Source organism: Xiphophorus couchianus, chromosome 9, assembly GCF_001444195.1.
Source record: "Xiphophorus couchianus chromosome 9, X_couchianus-1.0, whole genome shotgun sequence".
Lineage (NCBI taxonomy): Eukaryota > Metazoa > Chordata > Actinopteri > Cyprinodontiformes > Poeciliidae > Xiphophorus > Xiphophorus couchianus.
In genome coordinates this window covers 10,112,742-10,132,586 of record NC_040236.1, presented here as the reverse complement: position 1 = coordinate 10,132,586, position 19,845 = coordinate 10,112,742, and the positions used below count along the sequence as shown (strand labels likewise).

The window sequence follows — 19,845 nt, the reverse complement described above, 5'->3', positions numbered from 1 at the left end:
GTTTTTCTGTCAGTGTGCTTTTCCCGTAAGAGCCAACCTCGATGTGGAGCTTCTCATTATCATCTGAAACTGCTCCTGGCTGTCTAATTTGGTATTCAAAACGCCCTCTCATTATTCTGGGGACCTAGAAATGGAAAAGAGAGACTGAGAGGGTGAAAGGAGAGAAGGGGAAAGAACTGCCACACCAAGTTAATTTGCATTCTGCTTCTACAGCATGTCACACTTTTCATACCTACTCATGGCATCCTCCACTGTACTGTCTGGTGTTAAAATGCAGATCAGTAATTCTCTTTGCTGTCGTGCTTTGGTTGAAAGCTGCAGCACACACAGACAAACAAGCACACACATAAGGGGTTCGAAGTTCATTTTTGATCTCCCATGGCAGTGATTAGCATCCAGAACCCCTGAAGCCTGATAGCAAATATGAAACATTTCTACACTTCATAGTATTAACACTGTACTTTCTACTGGTTTTATTTGATCACTAAGTTTTGCAAGGGAGTTCTTTGGTTGTCATGTTGCAATTTATTTTAACATCCCACCCCCACTCTTTTAAATAAACCTTATTTTTTGTCTCATTAAATATAATTTGTGGTTATAGGTTGGATACAACCCTGATAGACTTTACTGATATGAAATGCCAGCGGGGAGACCTCAGTTTCATCTTCAACGGCAATGCTATTCCCTCTGAGTCATTTGTTGTTCTGGACAATGAACAGAAGGTCTACCAGCGGATACACCATGAGGTGAGTGAGATCTGGTGGTTCCCAAACCTGCCATGTTCATTATAATGAACACAAATGAGCTGTGTTTGGGAAAAACACAGCAGTGTATCTTAATGGATTAGAATCCCATTAAGAAGTACATTTATTTATCATTCAATTCAAAATCTTGCTCTCACTCACTATACAAGTTCATTACACATAGACATGTGTATTCCAAGCACTCAATTTTGTTAATTTTGATTATTACTACTTTCTAAAGACACAAAATGCACCTCTATGAGGAGTGTAAACCTCGAAAGGTAATTGCCAAAGAAGCTTGTTGTTCACAGAGAACTGTATCCAAGCATGTTATTGTAAAATTCAGTGGAAGAAAAATTTTGGTAAAAAATGTGCCCAAGAAACAAGGATATTCTTGAGAGGATTGTGAAGCAAAGCCTATTCAAGACTCAAATTGGTTACATTCATGAAGGACAGGATGATGGGAATCAGAGCTTCAAGAGCTACTGAACACAGACATAAGGACATGGGCTACAAAGGTTACAACTCTTGTGTTAAGCATCTCCTCAATAAGAAACGATATCAGAAGCATTATACCTGGGCTGAGGAGAAAAACAGTTGAACTGTTGCTTACTGACCAAAAGTCATGTTTTAATATTTATGTAAATGTTGTGTTTCATGTGGAAATTAATGTCCCAAAATCTAGAGAAAGTGTGAAGAGGGACAGCATTCAAGTTGCTCGAAGTCCAGTGTAACGTGTCCACAGTCCATGATGATCTCAGGAGCCATTTCTTCTGCTGGTGTTATTCCACTGAATCAGTACCTCCTATAATTACACTATGCTTGAATTACAAGCAAACCGGCTGGTTCTCAACCTCTCAGGAGATCTATGACATATTTTCTATAGGAAGATGAAATCAGATGCAGGAGCTTACAATGCAGACGAGCTGAAGGCTGTTATTAAAGTGATGTGGGTTTGCTGAACACTTCAGGAGTGCTGCAGGTTGATCACCTCAGTGCCACTCTGCAATTATTCATGAAAAAGGATCTCCAACCAAGCACTGAGTGCAAATATGTGGAGAGACTTTTCAGTAAAAAAAAGAAAATATATATATTTTATTTGACTTATATAATATTCAGTTTGTGTTTTCATAAACTGTTAGCCATTATCATCAAAATGAACAGAAAGAAACACCTGAAAAACATACATGTAATGTAGTATGAATTAAAAATTTTGTATTGAATTAAAAAAATACTGAAAGCAATTAACTCTTCTCTGCTGTTCTAGTCAGAAATTGTTTTTCTTATTTTAGGTCATTTAGGATCACCAGGAATCTAAATGACCTGTTTATTGGCACAATAAATAGAGAATGAATAGGTCAGATTTATTTTTGGTAGCATTGCTGTTGTACTGTGTGACTTCTGTCAAATCTTTTGGAGTTCCTTCCTCAAGCTTCTCAGAATAGTTTACTGGAGTTCTGGGCCATTCTTCCTAACAGAACTGGCAGAACTCAGTGACCGGTAAGATGATTGGACAATTCCATTATTGTTATGCTTGAATATTATTGTTTGAACGGATGAACGCGGCACCTTCTCATTGTGTCAAACCAGAAAGCAATGTGTTTGAGGGGTGGTCTTAATATACCTCCATAGGCGTGTCTCCAATTAACTCATATATCTGAATTAACCTATCAGAAGTTTCCAAATTCATGACATCATCATCTGAGCTTTTTCCTCGTTGTTTAAAGAAATGGTAATAATTCTGCACATACATTTCTGATTTGAAGAATTCATTAATGAATCTCAGACATATTCTTTCTCTCATTATTGTGGCACTTAGCAAATATAAATCATTTTGGTAATTCTATCTGACCTAAAACAAGACAAGTTGCCTATGATTTCAGCTGTATTTGTCTCAATATTCGCTGTATGTAATCTCCTGGTGTCAACTGTAGGTATTTATGTCCCTCTGTTCTGTCTTCATAGGAGTCGGAGATGGAGACCGAAGAGGAGGTGGACATTTTGATGAGCAGTGACGTTTATTCTGCCACACTTTCCACCAAGTCCATCACTTTCTCCAGGGCACAGACTGGATGGCTTTTCAGAGAGGACAAGACGGTTGGTGATGGTTATTATGAGGTTTTTAAATTTCACACAGACTCACCTTTTAATAGGATGTTCTCAAGTTCATAAAGATCTACCTGGCCAATCTCTGGAGTTGTGGTCTGTTCCCAGATATGGCAAAATAGAAATTTGATTATTGTTTAAAAAAGGGGTCCTGAGCTGTTCTCTTTTCACAGTATTATGTAAATTATTGACTCTTATTTTAAAAACAAACTTTCTTATTTCCTGTGGTGTTTTGTATTCATAGTTTAAATGTATAAATCACCCCTGTGATCTACATTTTTTTATATGTGTAGTTTCTTTCTGTCATCCATCAATGTTAATATATGCAGTCAAGTCAAAAAAGATTACTACACACAAATAAAAAATAAGCTTTTTATAAGTAATGTTCACATATTGATGTGCAGTCTTGTTTTTATTTGTCTGAGAGCCACACAACATCTTAATTGGATTAGGATGCTCAATTAGCCATTTCAGGCCAGAAATCCCCATTTTCTTCTTCTCAACCAATTCTTGGTGGATTTACTGATATGTTTTGGGACACTGTTATGTTTCATTTTTAGTTTTCTCACAAATGGCTTCACATTTTCCTTAAGCAACATCTCATACATAATAGAGTTTTTAATGGTGAGCTAACCAGGTCTTCCTGCAGCAAAATATCCCTGAACCATGACACTTCCACCTCCATACTTCACAATTAGTTTGAGGTTCATTTCTTGAAATACTTTATTGCATTCATGCCAAACAAGTCCTCTATTCCGGTGTCCATTGTTCCATTTTAAACTCATCTCACAAAAGACCGTTGTTCCAGAGGCCTGATCTTTGTCTTTGGTCTCTCTAGCAAACGTTTGTACTATTTTCACTGTTTTCAGAGGTTTTCTCCTGGGACATTTCCCATGAAAGTAAAACTATTGCAGTCTCTTTGTGATTGAACAGGGATGTAATTTCACATCAACAGTAGTAAGACCTTGCTGTAGGTCACCACAAAGATATGTTAGGGAATTTGTTTTAGCTCCTGTCCTTGGGGTGAATTTATCTGGACAGTCAGGCATGTTGGCAGTTTGTTTTTAATGTTGTTGATTATTTCCCCTAACAGTGGAATGATTTCATTTATTTTTGAGGCCTCCTTAAATCCTTCACCACATTTAAAGAGATGTTTACGTCATCTTTCTGAAGACCGGAGACAGACCTTTCTATCTCAGCATTGTGTTTTGTCTCTCGTCAACCAGTCTAAATGTCTGAAGTTTAAACTGGATAAATCTTCTTCATTCTGGCGAATAATGAGGTTCTACTCATGTCACATGATGTGATACAATTACATGTGGTGTTAGCGCTTTTAGAAGAGGTGTACTAATTTATTTTTCACCAGAAATTGTATTACTTAGCTTCATTCTAATGAACATTTTATGATCTTTTCTTGCGTTGTGTGTGTTTTGTAATACTACTTAACTCTCTCAGTATTGTCAGCCTTTTTGTTCAATATTTCTAAGTATGTTAATATTTCTAGTATATGTTAGAAAGACACAGGCTTTCACAGTGTCATATTTTTTCACACGACCTTAAGCTATTTGCTTTTACAATGTGATAACTTTGTGCTATTCTGACCCGAATACTCATATTTTCCTGCTATATTTGTGAAACCCGGCATGAAATAGAGTAAATAAATAAGAGAGGACCACAGGTGATGGGCCTGAGGTCAAAAATAACAAAGATGGGGCAGGAGGACACAGAAGCGGTGAATGATATAACTTCTGTTTAGAGAGGAAATTGATGATAGAGGAGGCAGACTGATCTGTTTCTTCTCTCTCCAGGAGCGCGTGGGAAACTTCTTGGCAGATTTCTATTCTGTGAACGGCCTGGTGCTGGAGTCCAGAAAGAGACGAGAGCATCTGAGTGAGGAGGACATCTTGAGGAATAAAGCTATTATGGAGAGTCTGAGCAAAGGAGGAAACCTCATTGAGCAGAACTTTGAGGTGACACTACATATTGTTTGGATCTTTTATTGTTTATTGGAAAAACCGTAACCCCCTATTATCCCTTAATCTTTGTTACATTTTGTCTCTACTACATAAATATGAAATGTTTCTGGTAACAAAGTGAAGTCTGTGGTTCACTGAAAAAGTAGTCTGCAATTGGATGGAAAGGTCGGGGTTGCAATTTCGTCCCCCGCCACATTTCAGTGTTTCCTTGGGCAAGGCACTCAACCTCAACCTTTGAATGTCTGTGACGTTATTATACATAAATATAAATCCTGTTTACTTGTACCTGCAGCGTAACCATCAGTCCAATCTTGACACTGCATTGTCCCGCTGGATCCTTGGGGTAGGACCTGAGTCTCTCAGACTAAATAAGTCACAATATCTCACTGCTATTTGCATTTGGGGATAAAGCCTGTGGAAACACCATGGATTTCCTGATGGACTTTCTTCAGAAATTTTGCATGACTCATTGAAAAATTCCTGCCTGCTTTTGGGACAGATGATTCTTTGATGTCCTGTCAGCCACCCGGTCTGCATTTTAGACCCACTTCTGCCACCTTGTGGAGAAAGAATTAAAACTACACCTCCCCTCATGACATCCCCTCACTGTCGTATGTTCCAGTTTGCTTAGCAAGCTGTTGTCTGAACTCAACATTGAACTGGTCACACGGGAAAGACAAAGCCTCTCAACACCCACTGGATGCCTTTTAACGGCTCTCTTGTTTTTTTTGTTCTTGTGCACTCTCTCTTGTTCTGTGGTAGGCTTTGTTTTTTCACATTGCCCTCTGTTGTCATTTAGTCCATTTACAGAGCTACGAACGCGAAAAGCCATGGTGACAGTGGACCTTAGCTCCACTTTAGGAATAGTTCGCCTTCAATTTCAGCAAATAGGGCTACAACTGATGTGTTAACAGTTGCGTGAGAGAACATCTGTGGGCTCAAGCAATTGTGCAAGACCTTTAAACTAAGCATGACAGCATTGATGACATGAGGGATTCGTTAAAAAAAAAAAAACAAAGAGAAAAAGTTAGAGGCCAAGGGGACTGACACACCAGTAGATTCGGTTCTGAACAGCTTTTGTGTTCTCTGTTTTCATCACAACAACATGCCTGCCTGGAACACAACGACATGCAGGAAAAACACATCTGTAAATCTAAGGTTGCTTTTCTTGGTTTTTTTTCATAAGTTGTTCAACTTTCTCTTGGGACATTAAGATGACCTGTCATTGTCCCATAGTATTCTCCCCTTGTTGCTTTACCACTGCTCGAAAGAGATAGGTCAAATGGAGTAATAGTCAAATATTACATGAACATTGGCAAGCAGGAGTTAATTCTGGGAGAATGTCAATTTTAGGATTAACAGGATGGCACTTGTCCCAGATCCAGTTCAGGGACAGTCACAGGTGGTAGGAAGTGTTTCCTTTGGGGGGTAAAATTAATCAGAGGAAGAAATCTGATCTACCTATCCGCAGCAGCAATACGTTTTACACCGTCTCACATTTCAAGATCCCTTCACTACAGTTGAATGGTGCACCTACAGTGCCTGTAATCACTCTGGTCCCCATCCTGTTCATCAAATAATCACAAATATCTATAAATTCTGTGTTGCTTTTATGTTGTAGACCATTACATAGTAGTTCATAATTGTGATAGGAGAGGAAAATGATGCATGATTTTCAAAGTTTAAAGGAAAAACATTAATAATCGAGCACTTTTCAAAACATCTATCACAAAAAGCTTTGGATAAAATTAAAGATAAAACCAAAATGAAATGCAGCATTAGTAAGAATATTACAGAATACTCAGGCATTCACATACGCAGACAAAAATATTAAATACAATTCAGTAAAAAAAAAAAAAGTTAACATCTTAATGGAAAGACTCTTCCATAGGTTCAGAAACACCACAAAGCAGAGTCACCTTGTGACGTGATAAGAGCACCTTGGTCAAATGAGCAAACCTAACTGGTTTAAAGGGCTAGAATAAAAATCGGAACAGTGTGATGTGCATTTATGTTCAGCTTGTCCTGAATCAACACTTTGATGAAGAATCATTCACTTCATTTACATCTGCAGCTCATTTGGGGTGTGTCTCTGTACACACTATCGGAGAGGACAGAGGCTCCCTGACGAAAATATTTGTGAGTTGTTTAATTGTGAACAAGAAGTTTCCACAATTTAGGAGGATTCTCTTTAATTGGGGGAACTAATTTAAGAGAAGCCTTCTTAATCATATAAGTCAAATATTTAAATAACTACAAACTAAAATCTGACTGTTGTTATTTTTTGGAGGATCTCTGGAGACGACCTTACTATGTTGAAAAAGTTTTTAGGTATCCCCGTCATCCTGGGGACTGCATTGTTTTAGGCTTAAAGTCCTAGCAGGGTCTCCGTACATAAACCAGGCTCAATGGAGCAATCAGACTACAAGCTCACTGACAATATGTATACAGGTGAACCACAGCCTACTTATTGGGTAATTATGTTACATAATCAGTCCACACTCAGAACCTGAGATAAGGATTTCAAACGGCTGTTTCCTCAGAAAAGAACTGATCTTGTGATGTATTTAACTCCAGATCTTTTATCTGCATGGCTGCATGATTATGAAATAACATTAACAATTCTTCCATTGTCTGAACAAAAGATATGAAGTTAATTATTTCACCACATCACAGGCTTGCATTAAAAATAATTCTTGATGATTATAGTCCCGCCGGAGTGCAAACCTGAACTCAGTTAATGTAATTAGGAGTACCTAATAAAAACAGGTTTGTGGTAATATTAATATTGCAAAGGATTGCTTAAATAGAGTATTTGTTGACTTTTTCTTAATCATAAATTCTTGCCTTGCATTCCAGTAATATATTCAATGAAAAAGTGGATAAAACATTAAAGGTCACATAGTGCTGTGACATGTTAATGTGGATTTAACTATGTGGACTTATCATAATTGCAATATTCAACAGTATCTTCATAACATGACTTCTTAATAACGTACATCCTAACTGTAAATATTTGCAAATAACTATTCCTTTCCTTTCCATTTTAGGAAAATAGATAAGTTTAAATAAAATTTTACTTCCTTGATTATTTTGTTAATCTAGGATTAACAAAATCCTTGATTTTGGCGATGATTTTTAAGTTCAGCCTTCCCTTTGTTCCTTTTAGCCAATGAGAAGGCAGTCTTTAACCCCCCCATTACCCAACACTATTTCCTGGGAGGAATACATCACTGCAGACAATGGAAGGTAAGTGTATAAAACTTGCTTTGTGAAAGATAAGTCTACATGATCAATATATAAAGAATTTTTAATTGGTACATGATGGCATATTTTAAGATGTCGTCTTGTGTGCTGCATCTCTCTCCACAGAGCACCTCATTTAGGAAGGGAGCTGGTCTGTAAAGAGAGCAAGAAAAACTTCAAAGCCACGATAGCCATGAGTCAAGACTTCCCTCTGGGCATTGAATCGTGAGTGTTTAATTTTAGAGGCCCTCTAGTCAGTCATTAAATAGATTAGTGATAAAAATTTGACTTCTCCAGTGATGCTGAGAAGTTTACAAAATTTTCATGGGCATTTATGACATATTGTCCAAGTTTTAACATATGATCCTCGTTAGATGAAATGAAATTGGCTTAAATATTCTGGAATGACCCAGGAAACACCAAGGCTCAAACCTGGCAGATGCAGGCGCATCAATGCCACTGTGTGCAGTGAAGCAAGTTAAACAAAAGCCCAGAATGAGAGTGTTATGACCAAGGAATAAGTACTGTTTCAGAGTAATCACTTTCAGGTTTTACTGAAATCTGCAGCTGCCCACATGGGCAAGCTTTTCAGGTCTCATGGTCTGATGAGAGAAACTGAATTTAGCTTAAAACTCAATTAGAAGAAGAATGAAGAATCAAGATGAGCTTATTAGTCATAAAAACACTACAACAACTCTCAGCATGTTGGAAACAGTGTCATGCTAAGTGTCTCTTTTACTGGTGGGACAATGAAGAATAAAAACTTCCTCTAATCAACTTCCTTTCAAGTCTTCAACTGGCAAACCACTTTAAGTGAGCTCTGTCTGTCATGAAGAGCCAAATATTCAATCCAAGGTATGCCAGGTCCTCGTTCATAGCTACCAATCAAATAACTTAAAACCTAAAAACATGACAACATACTGTACATGTTGATCTGGAGTGCATGTAAAGGTCTAACATGCGTTGCATATTTGTTCTGGTTGAGAAAGCTAAATCTTTGACGATTATTGCTTTTGCCCTCCTTCAGGTTACTGAATGTCCTGGAGGTGATTGCACCCTTCAAGCACTTTAATAAACTCAGGGAGTTTGTTCAGATGAAGCTCCCCCCTGGCTTTCCTGTCAAACTCGGTAAGCAGACACTCACTGCAGACCGGATCACGGCGGTTTGGGGAAATATTTCCATTTCACTCAGTGACTTGTGTTTTTGTGGTTTCTTGCAGACATCCCTGTCTTTCCTACTATTACAGCCACGGTCACGTTTCAGGAGTTTCGCTACGACGAGTTCGATGAATCCATTTTTACCATTCCCACTGACTACAAAGAAGACCCAAGCCGCTTCCCTGACCTTTAACCTCTCGCCTTGGTTTTTAATCCTACAAAACACACCTTTTATGAATGGAAACCCCTGTCACATGCTCAGACTCTGAACACAGACTGTACAGCAGCAGGATGAGAAGACACACAGGATCAACTCTGCAGAGGAGTTGACCTCAGTCGAGATGAACATAAGCTGAGGCGTTGCGGATTCTTACTCTAACCTCCAAATCTGACACAGCGCAGCAGGAAGTGTAGGTAACTGAGATTTTTCATCAAAGGGCATTGAAGTGAAAAAAATGGCAGCAGAGTGGGGGGTTTATTTATATGAGGTAAGAGTAGAATAAAGAACTACCAGTTCAGTTGACCTTTTGTATTTAAGTCTGTGTTGTTTTTAAAGGGATTGTGTCTAACTGACATGTAGTGATGCACTGATAATACTGTGTGAGATGCTTTTATGGGAAGTCTGCTCAGAGTTCATTTTGGGTTCTTTAGCTATTTGAGCACAGTGGACAAAACCATCTCAAAATGCAAAAACCTTTCAAGTTTTTTCTATTTACTGCCAATACAAAGAGTAAAATCATATACTGCTGATACCAGATATTTATATACATTAAAAAAAGACACATTTTTGTCACTGACACGTTCTTGTTTTAAATCTTCTAGGATTACCGAAATTATTTCTGCAGTTTTGGGTGTGTTTTTTTCTTTTGTTTTTTTTTTTTTTTCCTTCCAAAAAGTTTCCATTTATTTCCTTAGTATTTAAACTGTATGACTTGAGTTAAGCTGGTTTAAATATGTTGGTGTCTTGCTCACAGGTGATTGTAGGACAGAATGGAAAATGGTCCATTTGTTCTAGGATTTACACGCACATTTCAAACCAAAACACATACTTGTGTAAGTGTGTAATTCCCTTTCCAATATCTTGGCCAAGTTCATTTGATTTTTCCGTGATATCACACAACATGGGATTAGTTTGAGGTGTTGACATAAAATACATTCACAAGTGAACAGTCAGTTAACTATTAAAAGCCTACAAAAGCATCACCTGGGCTAACCAAAATTATTAAAAAGGAATTGTAATATGTAAATGATGAAAGTAATCAAAATTCATTCAATCAATTTTATTTGTATAGCACATTTCAGCAACAAGGTGGTTCAAAGTGCTTTGTTTCATAAAAACACAAAAAGTCATAGAAACAATGTAACCACTAATTGAGGGACCAGTAACAACATTACATTTTGTTGATTTGATTTAAAGGAACTCAGTGTTTCAGCTGTTTGGCGCTTTTCTGGACATTTGTGCAAAACAGCACAAATGTTTTGTTCCAGATTTGTGTGCTAAGCTGTTTTCTTACTATTCTGGTATTTAGCAAATAGAAATATTTTTGCTGTCCTAACTGATTTAAAACAGATAAATTTTTTCGTCTTTTCATACAGTGTATGTAAATGTCTGGTTTCCACCTTAAAATTATTGTAATGCTTAATGAATTACTTCCACCAATCACTGATAACACATTTACTGGATCAAAAGACATGCAATGACAAATGTACATTTGGGAAAATAAGTTCTTTTTTTTCCCCTTTTTTTAGATCAAAATCAGCTTTTTAAAAAAAATTATTCCTCCTTTGCACATAGCAAAAATGTGTAATTGTTTGTGTTGAGCAAACATTTTCACAAGCATGGAGTCGTATCACTCTACTTGGTCACTTTTAGACTCTCTAGGACAGCCCTTCAGTTTAAAGACTCTTGTTTTGTGATGTCAAACTTTCAATTGAGCTTCCGAAAGATCAAAGTTGCAGCTGCAGATCTTCGCGGTACATCAGTCTCAATAAGCAGCAGTGAGTCTTAAGTTGTGCTAATTAAACCTTTTGTTTTTTATTTCATGTTTTAATCTGAGTAGCAAATCTGTTCAAACAGATTGTAAATGGACAACACAGATTTTAAGGTTTTAACTATTGCAGCATACATACAGAGTTAACACATAGAGCCAGGGCTTTTCCTCTGTGCAGTATATTTGTTGGGTTTTGGGTGTTGGTTTGTCTTTTTTAATTCTTTGAACTGACAAGAGAGTAATTTCATTTTTGATGTAGCATCCGGGGTTATCTCAAAGTCTTTTTGGTTTGTAAGTTGTGGTACATTTTTCTACGTACATTTGTTTAAATGAGCAGTAATCTCTGAATTGTTTGATCATCTTTTTCTTCAGTAATGCACCTCTCTGATATGTTTGGAAGAATTTATTTGAGGTTGTGTTTAAAAAAAACAAGCACAAAACACCTGCAAAGATTTCGTCTGAAAAGATGAAACAAAGAAACTGACCTGTTATTGTTCATAAAAACCGGCGACTGCAGGATATTCCTGTTGTACAGGTGGATCAGTCTTTCAGCAAATATTGCTTTTATTTAGTTCCAGTTTTCTTTGTTTCATGATGTTCCAAACTACTTTAGGTTCAGCTAGTGGAGGTGTGTCTCTTCTTCCATTTCTGTGTTTTATTAATTTCCTGGATCCACTTGTTCCAATTTTAAATGTTTTCTATAGGCATTTCTCCATTAAACTTCATGTCAGTTGTACAGCGAAAAACTGTTGTATAAGTCAGCAACACTATTTTCATATAAAATATACTAAAAAATAAAAATTCCTCATATCTGTCTGGACATCATGCCTCTCCACTTTAAGGGCAAAACATACATGCTGCTGTTCTCTTATTACAAACTTCAGGAAACTACATAAGTCAGTAAAAATATTTTTAATTATTTCATTTTTAATGATCTGGTATTGTTGCTACAGGTAAGTTTTTCTTGTTTCCTTGGAAAATACGTACTATAGATGTGCATATTTTCTATAAAGAATATATTTAATAGTTTTAGATTTTATATGAAGTGTGTTTGAATCCTTGTTTTTTTGCACATATTAATCCTTCAGATCATCAAATGCATTTTTGATATCAAAAATATCTTGTGTAAATACAAAAAACAGTATTCAGATGATTTTATTTAAGGAAACATTTTTAATTAACCTGGCCTTATAGCACATTTCAACAAAGTGAACAAACAAAAGAAACAGAGTGGCGACATAGAGAATAAAAAGTTATAATTCAGACAAAAATGAATCAATGTTGTAGTTATTAGTCAAAGGGAATTCTAAATTAATTCAATTTTAGCCTTGACTTAAAGCAACTCAAGTGTTTCAGTAGCAGTTTTCTAGGAGTTTGTTCCAGATTAAAGGAGCATTGAGCCTGAATGCTGCATTCTCGGAGCTACATTATTTCTATACTTTATGTTCAGATGTTAAGGTAGAAACATTGTCAACCTATAAACATCTTTATGATTCCAAACTTGACTCGGTGCAAAACACAAAAAAGATCAAACAATATTAAGTACAGGTCAGAAGTTTTCTGATTAAAGCTGAGCACGCCTGGCTCCTCTTGTAATAACAGACGTCTGCGTGGAACAGTTATTCAGCAACACAATTATTTAGACAGTGCTTTTATTTAAAACCCAGTTTTCATTGTTCCATGACATTCCTTTGTACAGTAAAGTTTTGCTAGTGTGTTTGTGCCTCTTGACCTGATTCAACATGTACATTTAACAGACATTTCATCCTGACTTCAGCTGCTTTAATCCCAAATGTTTTCTGTGAGAATCTATATCAACTGTACAGCAAAAATCCCAACATACTAAAAAGTAAAAACAGTGGACATTATGCTGCAGCAAAAGCTAAATTGTTAGTTAGCTACAGTAATTTAAAAGTACACTTCCAGAAATAACATGATAGATTCATTTTAACTGCATAAATGTTTATGTATTATTAATTAAATCAATTATTACTGCTCTGCCTTAAGTAGAGTTGAAGCCACTTTGTTTTGAAATTGTTATTGTATTGGAGCCAGTTTACACACAACTATATTTCTGGTTAACAGCTTCATGACAGTGCATTAAAGTTCATCTTAACTTTGCCACAATTTAAAGAAACATGGTGCTGGTTGATAAATGACAACAAGGAAAATATTTTTAAGTCAAGACAAGAGAGGTGGGGAAAAACAATCCTACTGAAAATGTTCAGTTTTCAGGAAAACTATACAGCATTAAAAACATGATCGCTAAACAAATGGCATAAATCATAGTTTAAAAACCATATTTCATGTCATTTGTATTTTAGTCCCGATCTTATTATCTTTACAAAAATGACCAGATCTAGGCCCTCTGTCCACAAGGATTTTGCTGTTAAGATAAAAACCTGCTAACAGTTATCAGGCACAGACATAATGAGGCCCAGATTAGGAATATGAAAAGAATTCAGTAGATGGTGGCACAGAAAGTTCTTAGTCGCTCATCTCCATGTCCTCCTGATGGCGATCGTCTCCGTTTAGTTTGGACCTTTTGGACGTTTGACGCTCGTCTCGCTCCATGTCCTCCTGATCTTTGGGAGATGACACAGAATCCGATTCGCTCCTCCTGTCATCTTCCTCCTCCCCTGCTTTGTCGCTGTCGTAGCCTTGCTCCTCTTCATCGTAGTCCCGTGTAACCTGAAACACCAGTGTCCTGTCACTCAACAAACATGGGAGGTTTTGTTTGCATATGAAAGCACAGATGAAGCTAAGTAGCTCCAGCATCTACAGAACAGCTTTCAGTCTGGGGTATTTTAAGATCAGGGCTACATGTGAGAATTCGTTTCTGGACACGTACTTTTACGTCTCCTTTCTCGCTGTCGGATTTGCGGTCTCGCTCTCGTTCCTTGTCTTTGTTCTTCTTTTTCTTGCTGGTGGAGCGTTCTCGTTCGTCTCTGGTGTGGTTCCGCTCTTCCCTCCTGTCCCTATCGCGGTTCTTCTCGCGGTCCTTGTCCTTCTTCTTTTCCTTCTTGTGGCTGTTAAAGTAACACATCCAGCCTGTCAGTCGGCTCGTTTCGATTAGTTATACAGAAAAGACAAGAAAACTCACCGGCCGACGGACGGAGACGTGGAAGGCCGTTTCCTTGGGGACCGGGAAGCAGTGCGACTTCGCCTGCGCCTCCTAAAAGCCGAGCAGGATTAGACTATAGATGAACCACGCAAGATGACGCCTGTCTTTCCTTTTAGCAAGACACAGCAACTCACCGACTGATGCTGCGAGACCTCCTGGCACTGCTGTAGCTTTTAGGAGGCGTCTTGGATTTTTTCTTGGACTTTTCTTCTTTTCTCCTGTCCCTGTTAAACAAATAAAACATCTAAAAGTGCCTCGGTGCTAGCAGACCTGGGTTTTGTCATGACGACAGCAGTAACCCAGACATGTGGTCAGTAAGACTTCAAAGAGCTGTGGACCTGGATCTGCTGCGACGGCTTCTGTCCCGAGAGCGAGTCCTCCTCCTCCTTGGACTCTTGGATCGCCTCCGGCTCCGTGAATGGGAACTTTGCCTAGATCTGCTGTTTGAACGTCTGCGTAAAATATATATGAGTATATATTTTAAGTAATTTGAAACTGTTAGTGAAAAGTTCATTTTACTTGACTGTTTTCTTTACTTGTGTTTTGACCGAGACCTCGACCGTTTGCGGCGCGACCTTGAAGGAGATCGGGAATGTTTGCGCTTGTCATCTTTCTTACCTGCAGGCATTGAGAAGACAAAATAAGTTGAGCAGTATAAATCTAAAACCTAAAAATCAACTGAGTTTTTTTCCCATTAGGTATTAACAATAATTACTAAAAGAGCAACATAAACCCCTCAAGTATTCTCAGTGTCTGTGTAATGAATCTATGTGAGTTTCCTTTTGGAAAAAAAAAATCTAATTTATGGAGATGCATTTCAAGCAAATTAATTCCTAAAGCTTCACAACGTGGTTTAAAGGTTAGAGCAATAAAAACTGAACTCACTTCCAGGTTCGATGGCAGCAGAAATCAGAGACTGGGCCTCTCGGACTCTCTTCATCGCCTCTTCAATCTCCTTGTTGGAGGAATCTGGCTTCAGGCCTGGGGCCAGGTTTAATCCGGCTGCCAGTGGGTTCAGCCTGCAAAAACCATTCTTTACATTTAAAAAAATATATATGACAACAGTAACACTGCAAATTTAGAAAATAGTAGTTACTTACTTTGGGTCAATAGACTGCATAAGCTTGAGGAAGTCCGCAGAAAAAGCCTGAGAAAGAAATGAGAGAGATGATACTTTAGTAAGAGAATTAAATTTTTCCATGTTGGAAGTGTAACTGTAGCAGATTCTTACGTGGGGACTCATGTTGGGCCCCGCAATTCCCATAGCAGCTATTTGGTCCATGCTGGGAGCCCCAAGACCTCCGAACGGGGTTGCTCCTATCTGCAGTGTTGAACGTTCACACACTTAACACACTCAGAAACAACAGTTTTAATAACAATAATAATCATAATGCAAAGGTAATATGAAGACTGACCGAGGCCAGAGGGTTGGGTGTTGGAAGAAGACCTCCTCCTGGCATCATTCCTGCTACAGCGTTAGCTGGAGCCAGAAGCGACATCGCTTTAGATTCATCAGGAATGACTCCTGAAGAAAAAATGAAAAGATCTCAGTTCATGTTTGGGGGGGGGGGGAAACGTCAGCAACACTAAGACAAGACTTTCAGACAAGCCACCTCTGTTTAACTACATTGTAGTTAAAAACATGGAGAATAAAAATCCGCTTTTTTGTCTTGTCTGTAAATCTTGATACCTGATTTTTTTTGTTTTTTGTGAAATTGTGGGATTAGTAGCTATGAGATTAAGAAATAATCACAATACACACTGTGATCAACACTGCCAAGATTTTATCACCTGTACTTGTTTTTTAAGTCATGAACCAAACGTTAGCAAGCACAGCCAGTTGTCCCGTGGGATGTGCTCTCAAATTTCATTATGAACAAGCGACCTGCGCCGGCTGCTTCGCTATAAAGCACACAAAAACATTGAGATACAAAACAAAAAAAAACAAAGTTCATGATTTAGATGTAGAGACAAAGATACATTTCAACATCACTTACCATAACTTCTATTAAAAATACTCAGTTGTACCTTTACTCGCCCCTTCCTTACATTAGCATTAAAAAATAAACGTGGCAACCACATTTCTGTAATGCTACATTTAAACCAAAAGTACATTGTGCAAAATGCTACACAAGCATAATATGTGCTAAACAGTTAAGGTTCAATGCCAGCAGTAATGAGAAAATGACATGAAAGATTATGTCCAAAGCTGAAGAGAACCAAACAGTAAAATCAAAAAGACAATTTTATCAGATGATCATCCATGGCTGTGTAATCTGGAAACAGGCTAATTTAATAATAAAATATTTCCTTTTTTTAAAAAAAAGAGAGAGAGAGAGAGAAGAAAGGGAGGGAGGCAGGGAGAGACATCTGATTTCACACACACTCATTCACACAGACAGACACTTGAGAAACGGGGTAAGGCTGCGGAGGACAAAACTGTTGGTGGCATTTTCAGCAGGGCCTGGAATATAGGGCTGGCTGAACCAGGAAAAACAACTGTAAAACACAACAACAAAAGAAACACCACTGTTAAACGTTAGAGTGACTCAACTCCATCAGAGCTATATGTATGGAGAGGGACAGTTTCCAAAAGGTATTTTAACATGTGGCGCCATGTGGCGACTTTAGCATAACTATAGATTTCCCAGCATGCACACCTGACTGTTCAACTTATCATTTGATCTTGCTGTGTGATGTCCCATATATCGTTTTTCTAAATGTGACTGATTTAACGCCTTGAAGCAACAACAGATTTAGATTCAGTGTTTATCATTTTCTATAAATCTTGTTTTGCAGAGAAATTTAGGCTAATGTAAAATAAATTGTGAAAGTTCATCCAACAACAATTTCTATATCTAACTAGTTTCCTGAGACCAATTAGGTGCTTTTTGAGGTTGAGGCAAGTTGTTGGACCCAACTAAATGTTTTTCTGTGTGTGTGCGTGTTTTAGCTATATAAGTCATATTTCCTTCAATTTAAGTGTCTAACCTGAAAGTTTATTAAAATTGTAAAAAATTAAATGGCAAAATATGTCCAATTTAATAAATCTTTTTTCTATGTGAACACTTCAAAAATATCAGCGTAAAATAAAACATAGATAAATCTACTTGTCAGTTAAATAATTTTGTTTGAGCTGCATCATATTTGATCTCTAGATTTAGCAGTGTGGCGCGTTCCACAGTGCCTATGATCATCATGGATTGTGACTCAAGGATGCCGCATTTTCTTGAGGGTGACGGATATTTTATTCTACCTGGTCTCTATGTATTCTACCTTGAGAAATATCTCTGCACCGCTATCTTTTAAGAAAGGATGCCTTGAACAGAAAGAGAGAAAAAAAATCAAGTTAATATTTTACTGCAAAGCAAGAAACCGGAGGGGCTTGTGAATCGGGTGCCATTATTTTTTTTTTCTAACCGCCTGACGGCAGCAGAGGACCACTTTCAGTCTGCATGGATGGCGCTCTCTGCAAATGACTTGTCCACTATGAAAACCACAACACAAATAACAGAGAGAGAAGTTTACAGCTGATTGTAAGACAGAGACACAAATGTACATTTCCCTTAAAAAATATATTTTAAAAAAAGCTAATAATGGTTCAGGTTCAGCTAATTCTACCCAGTATACCTTAAACCTGTGATATACAAACAGAAATAGAAATGTGAATGGCAAAGGGACAGACTGGACACCCACCTTCAGCAAAAGGAACCACGATCAAGGCCCTGTCCACGAAGACGGTGTTCGTCAGATGCTGGGACACTCCGACAGACTCAGGCTCATTGAATTTTACAAAACAGACACGGGAAGTCACAGGCAAGGGAGAGTCACTGGAAGAAAATACAGACGTGTTGTGCAAAGAATACGAAAATCAGAGAATCAACAAGCCCTCCTTGCTGCCGGAAAAACTGGTTCATAATGGATTTCTGCGACAGCGTCCTACCAGTTCCAAAGTAATCTAGTTTTACTATTTCCATTACATTTATCTAACTGTGACTTTTAGGAAAGAATATCTGTTTAATTACTAATTTATTTTATTTATTCACCTCTCCTAAGGGGATCTATACACTTTTGTATGTAGAGCTGCTGCAGATAGCTGTCATAGCTAAGAAGATTAACTATTATAATACATACATTCTAGTTTTTTGGTCAACACAATTTTATTTTGTCTTCATTCTGTTTTTTTAAAGCAAAAGTATAGATTGTTTTCCTTCCAACCACTTTATGTGTTTACTGCCATTTGCAGCAACCTTCGTCTATATGTTTGTACACTTAATCATGTTTTCGCAACATTTTCAAAACGTAAAAGTTATTTTTAATCAACTTCAGTGTGGTCCACACAAGAAACCCATTATGAGCCCAGCCAGACTAAGTAATCATCCAGCTGAGTGAAGTCTAAACTGGGTCTGGGTTAGTCTAATGTAAAGAAAAGAAAAAGAGCAGATTACAATCTTATTACTTTATACCCAAAGACAAAATACAACACATGATCTTCTCAGGCACCAGATACATTTACAGTGGCCCCAATAAGATAAACAACAAGATGCAGCACATATTTTAAGTTGTTTATTATTTCCCTCTTACTTATTACAACTCTACTTATTTTATTCTGAAACTTTTGATAATAGGAAAAGCACCAGTTGCTTTACTTTTACAAATCAATAACAAAAAAAAAAGCTGAAAACCTCTCGGAAGGTTTTATTTAATTATTACAAATAGTTGGGTAAAAAAACCACTACATTCTATAATAATTTATTACTACAACAGTAAAAGCAAAAACAGTTATTATTTGTTTAGTTGGCCTCATAATTACGGTCTTAAGAGAATTTGAAATTCAAATATGTGTTCTTGGGGGGGAAAAACAACAACAACAACAAAACCATTGAGGATTTCCATGGACGAACTGACGGGGAGGCGGTAAAATATTAGCATTAGCATACAGCCAGGCCTCTGGTGATTCCAAAGGCCTCAGCTGCCAGAGACAAGCTAACGCAGACTAAGCAGGGCTTTATTTCTGAATACTCACTCAGGTGGAAACAGCTTGAGCTCCTCTATGGTTCCGAGAAACCCAAACAGAGTCCTCATTTGCTCGGACGTTGTGCTCGGGGAGACGTTTGTCACCTGGATGACGTGAGTGCTGGAGCTCATTTTCACACGCGCTAATTAAGCTAGCCAGCCCTATGCTAGTGCACTGAAGTTAAAATTAAGCAAATATTAAAGCTCAGAGTTTAAAAAGCAACAGGCCTCTATGAAACCCGAGCATGTCTTCTGTAGGTATAAAAATGGGGATGCTTTCAGCGGACAGAGCAACTGTGCTGCTGACGAGACTAGCGATGCTCTGGTGCTGCTTTCAGGGACAGTTAGTCACGCTCCCAGTATGCATAAACGTAATAAATCTGAAACTGGATGGATGGATAGATGGATAGATAGATATCTTTTGGAAAGGAACTTGACATAAAACCTGTAGTGCATGTTTACACTACTTGTACTACTTCTTCTGG

The 19,845-nt window shown here is 37.6% G+C and overlaps 2 protein-coding genes across 3 annotated transcripts in view; one reads left to right on the top strand and one right to left on the bottom strand.

The window, feature by feature from the left end:
* LOC114151162 (ankyrin repeat domain-containing protein 13C) overlaps positions 1–12,040 on the top strand; it is a 31,401-nt gene extending 19,361 nt beyond the window's left edge. Inside the window, exons 8-14 of the mRNA XM_028028186.1 lie at positions 602–746; positions 2,709–2,840; positions 4,658–4,819; positions 7,995–8,074; positions 8,198–8,296; positions 9,099–9,199; positions 9,292–12,040. Of these exons, the coding sequence (XP_027883987.1) occupies positions 602–746; positions 2,709–2,840; positions 4,658–4,819; positions 7,995–8,074; positions 8,198–8,296; positions 9,099–9,199; positions 9,292–9,422 (850 nt within the window). The 3' untranslated portion in view covers positions 9,423–12,040. The remainder of the gene's footprint in view (positions 1–601; positions 747–2,708; positions 2,841–4,657; positions 4,820–7,994; positions 8,075–8,197; positions 8,297–9,098; positions 9,200–9,291) is intronic.
* Positions 12,041–12,855: 815 nt separating this feature from the next.
* On the bottom strand, positions 12,856–19,692 carry LOC114150867 (serine/arginine-rich splicing factor 11). Of its 2 annotated transcripts, XM_028027601.1 has the most exons (12): positions 19,371–19,692; positions 18,041–18,174; positions 15,760–15,869; positions 15,576–15,665; positions 15,445–15,491; positions 15,230–15,363; positions 14,881–14,962; positions 14,683–14,796; positions 14,479–14,568; positions 14,324–14,395; positions 14,072–14,249; positions 12,856–13,911 (listed from the first exon to the last, which is right to left on the bottom strand). In XM_028027601.1, the coding sequence occupies exons 1-12, from the start codon at positions 19,490–19,492 to the stop codon at positions 13,708–13,710; spliced, it is 1,377 nt and encodes a 458-aa protein (XP_027883402.1). In that variant the 5' UTR covers positions 19,493–19,692; the 3' UTR covers positions 12,856–13,707. The 2 variants fall into 2 exon arrangements, with proteins under 2 accessions (XP_027883402.1, XP_027883403.1); XM_028027602.1 differs by lacking the exons at positions 18,041–18,174; positions 19,371–19,692 and adding an exon at positions 16,136–17,974.
* Positions 19,693–19,845: the final 153 nt, after the last annotated feature.

Excerpts from the sequence above, each read along its gene's own strand:
- LOC114150867 (XM_028027601.1), bottom strand. The coding sequence starts at position 19,492 with ATGAGCTCCAGCACTCACGTCATCCAGGTGACAAACGTCTCCCCGAGC. Across the intron at positions 14,569-14,682 it reads AGCCGTCGCAGCAGATCCAG|GGACAGGAGAAAAGAAGAAA; the intron begins GTCCACAGCTCT and ends TTTGTTTAACAG. Across the intron at positions 14,250-14,323 it reads ACGTCTCCGTCCGTCGGCCG|CCACAAGAAGGAAAAGAAGA; the intron begins GTGAGTTTTCTT and ends TTACTTTAACAG.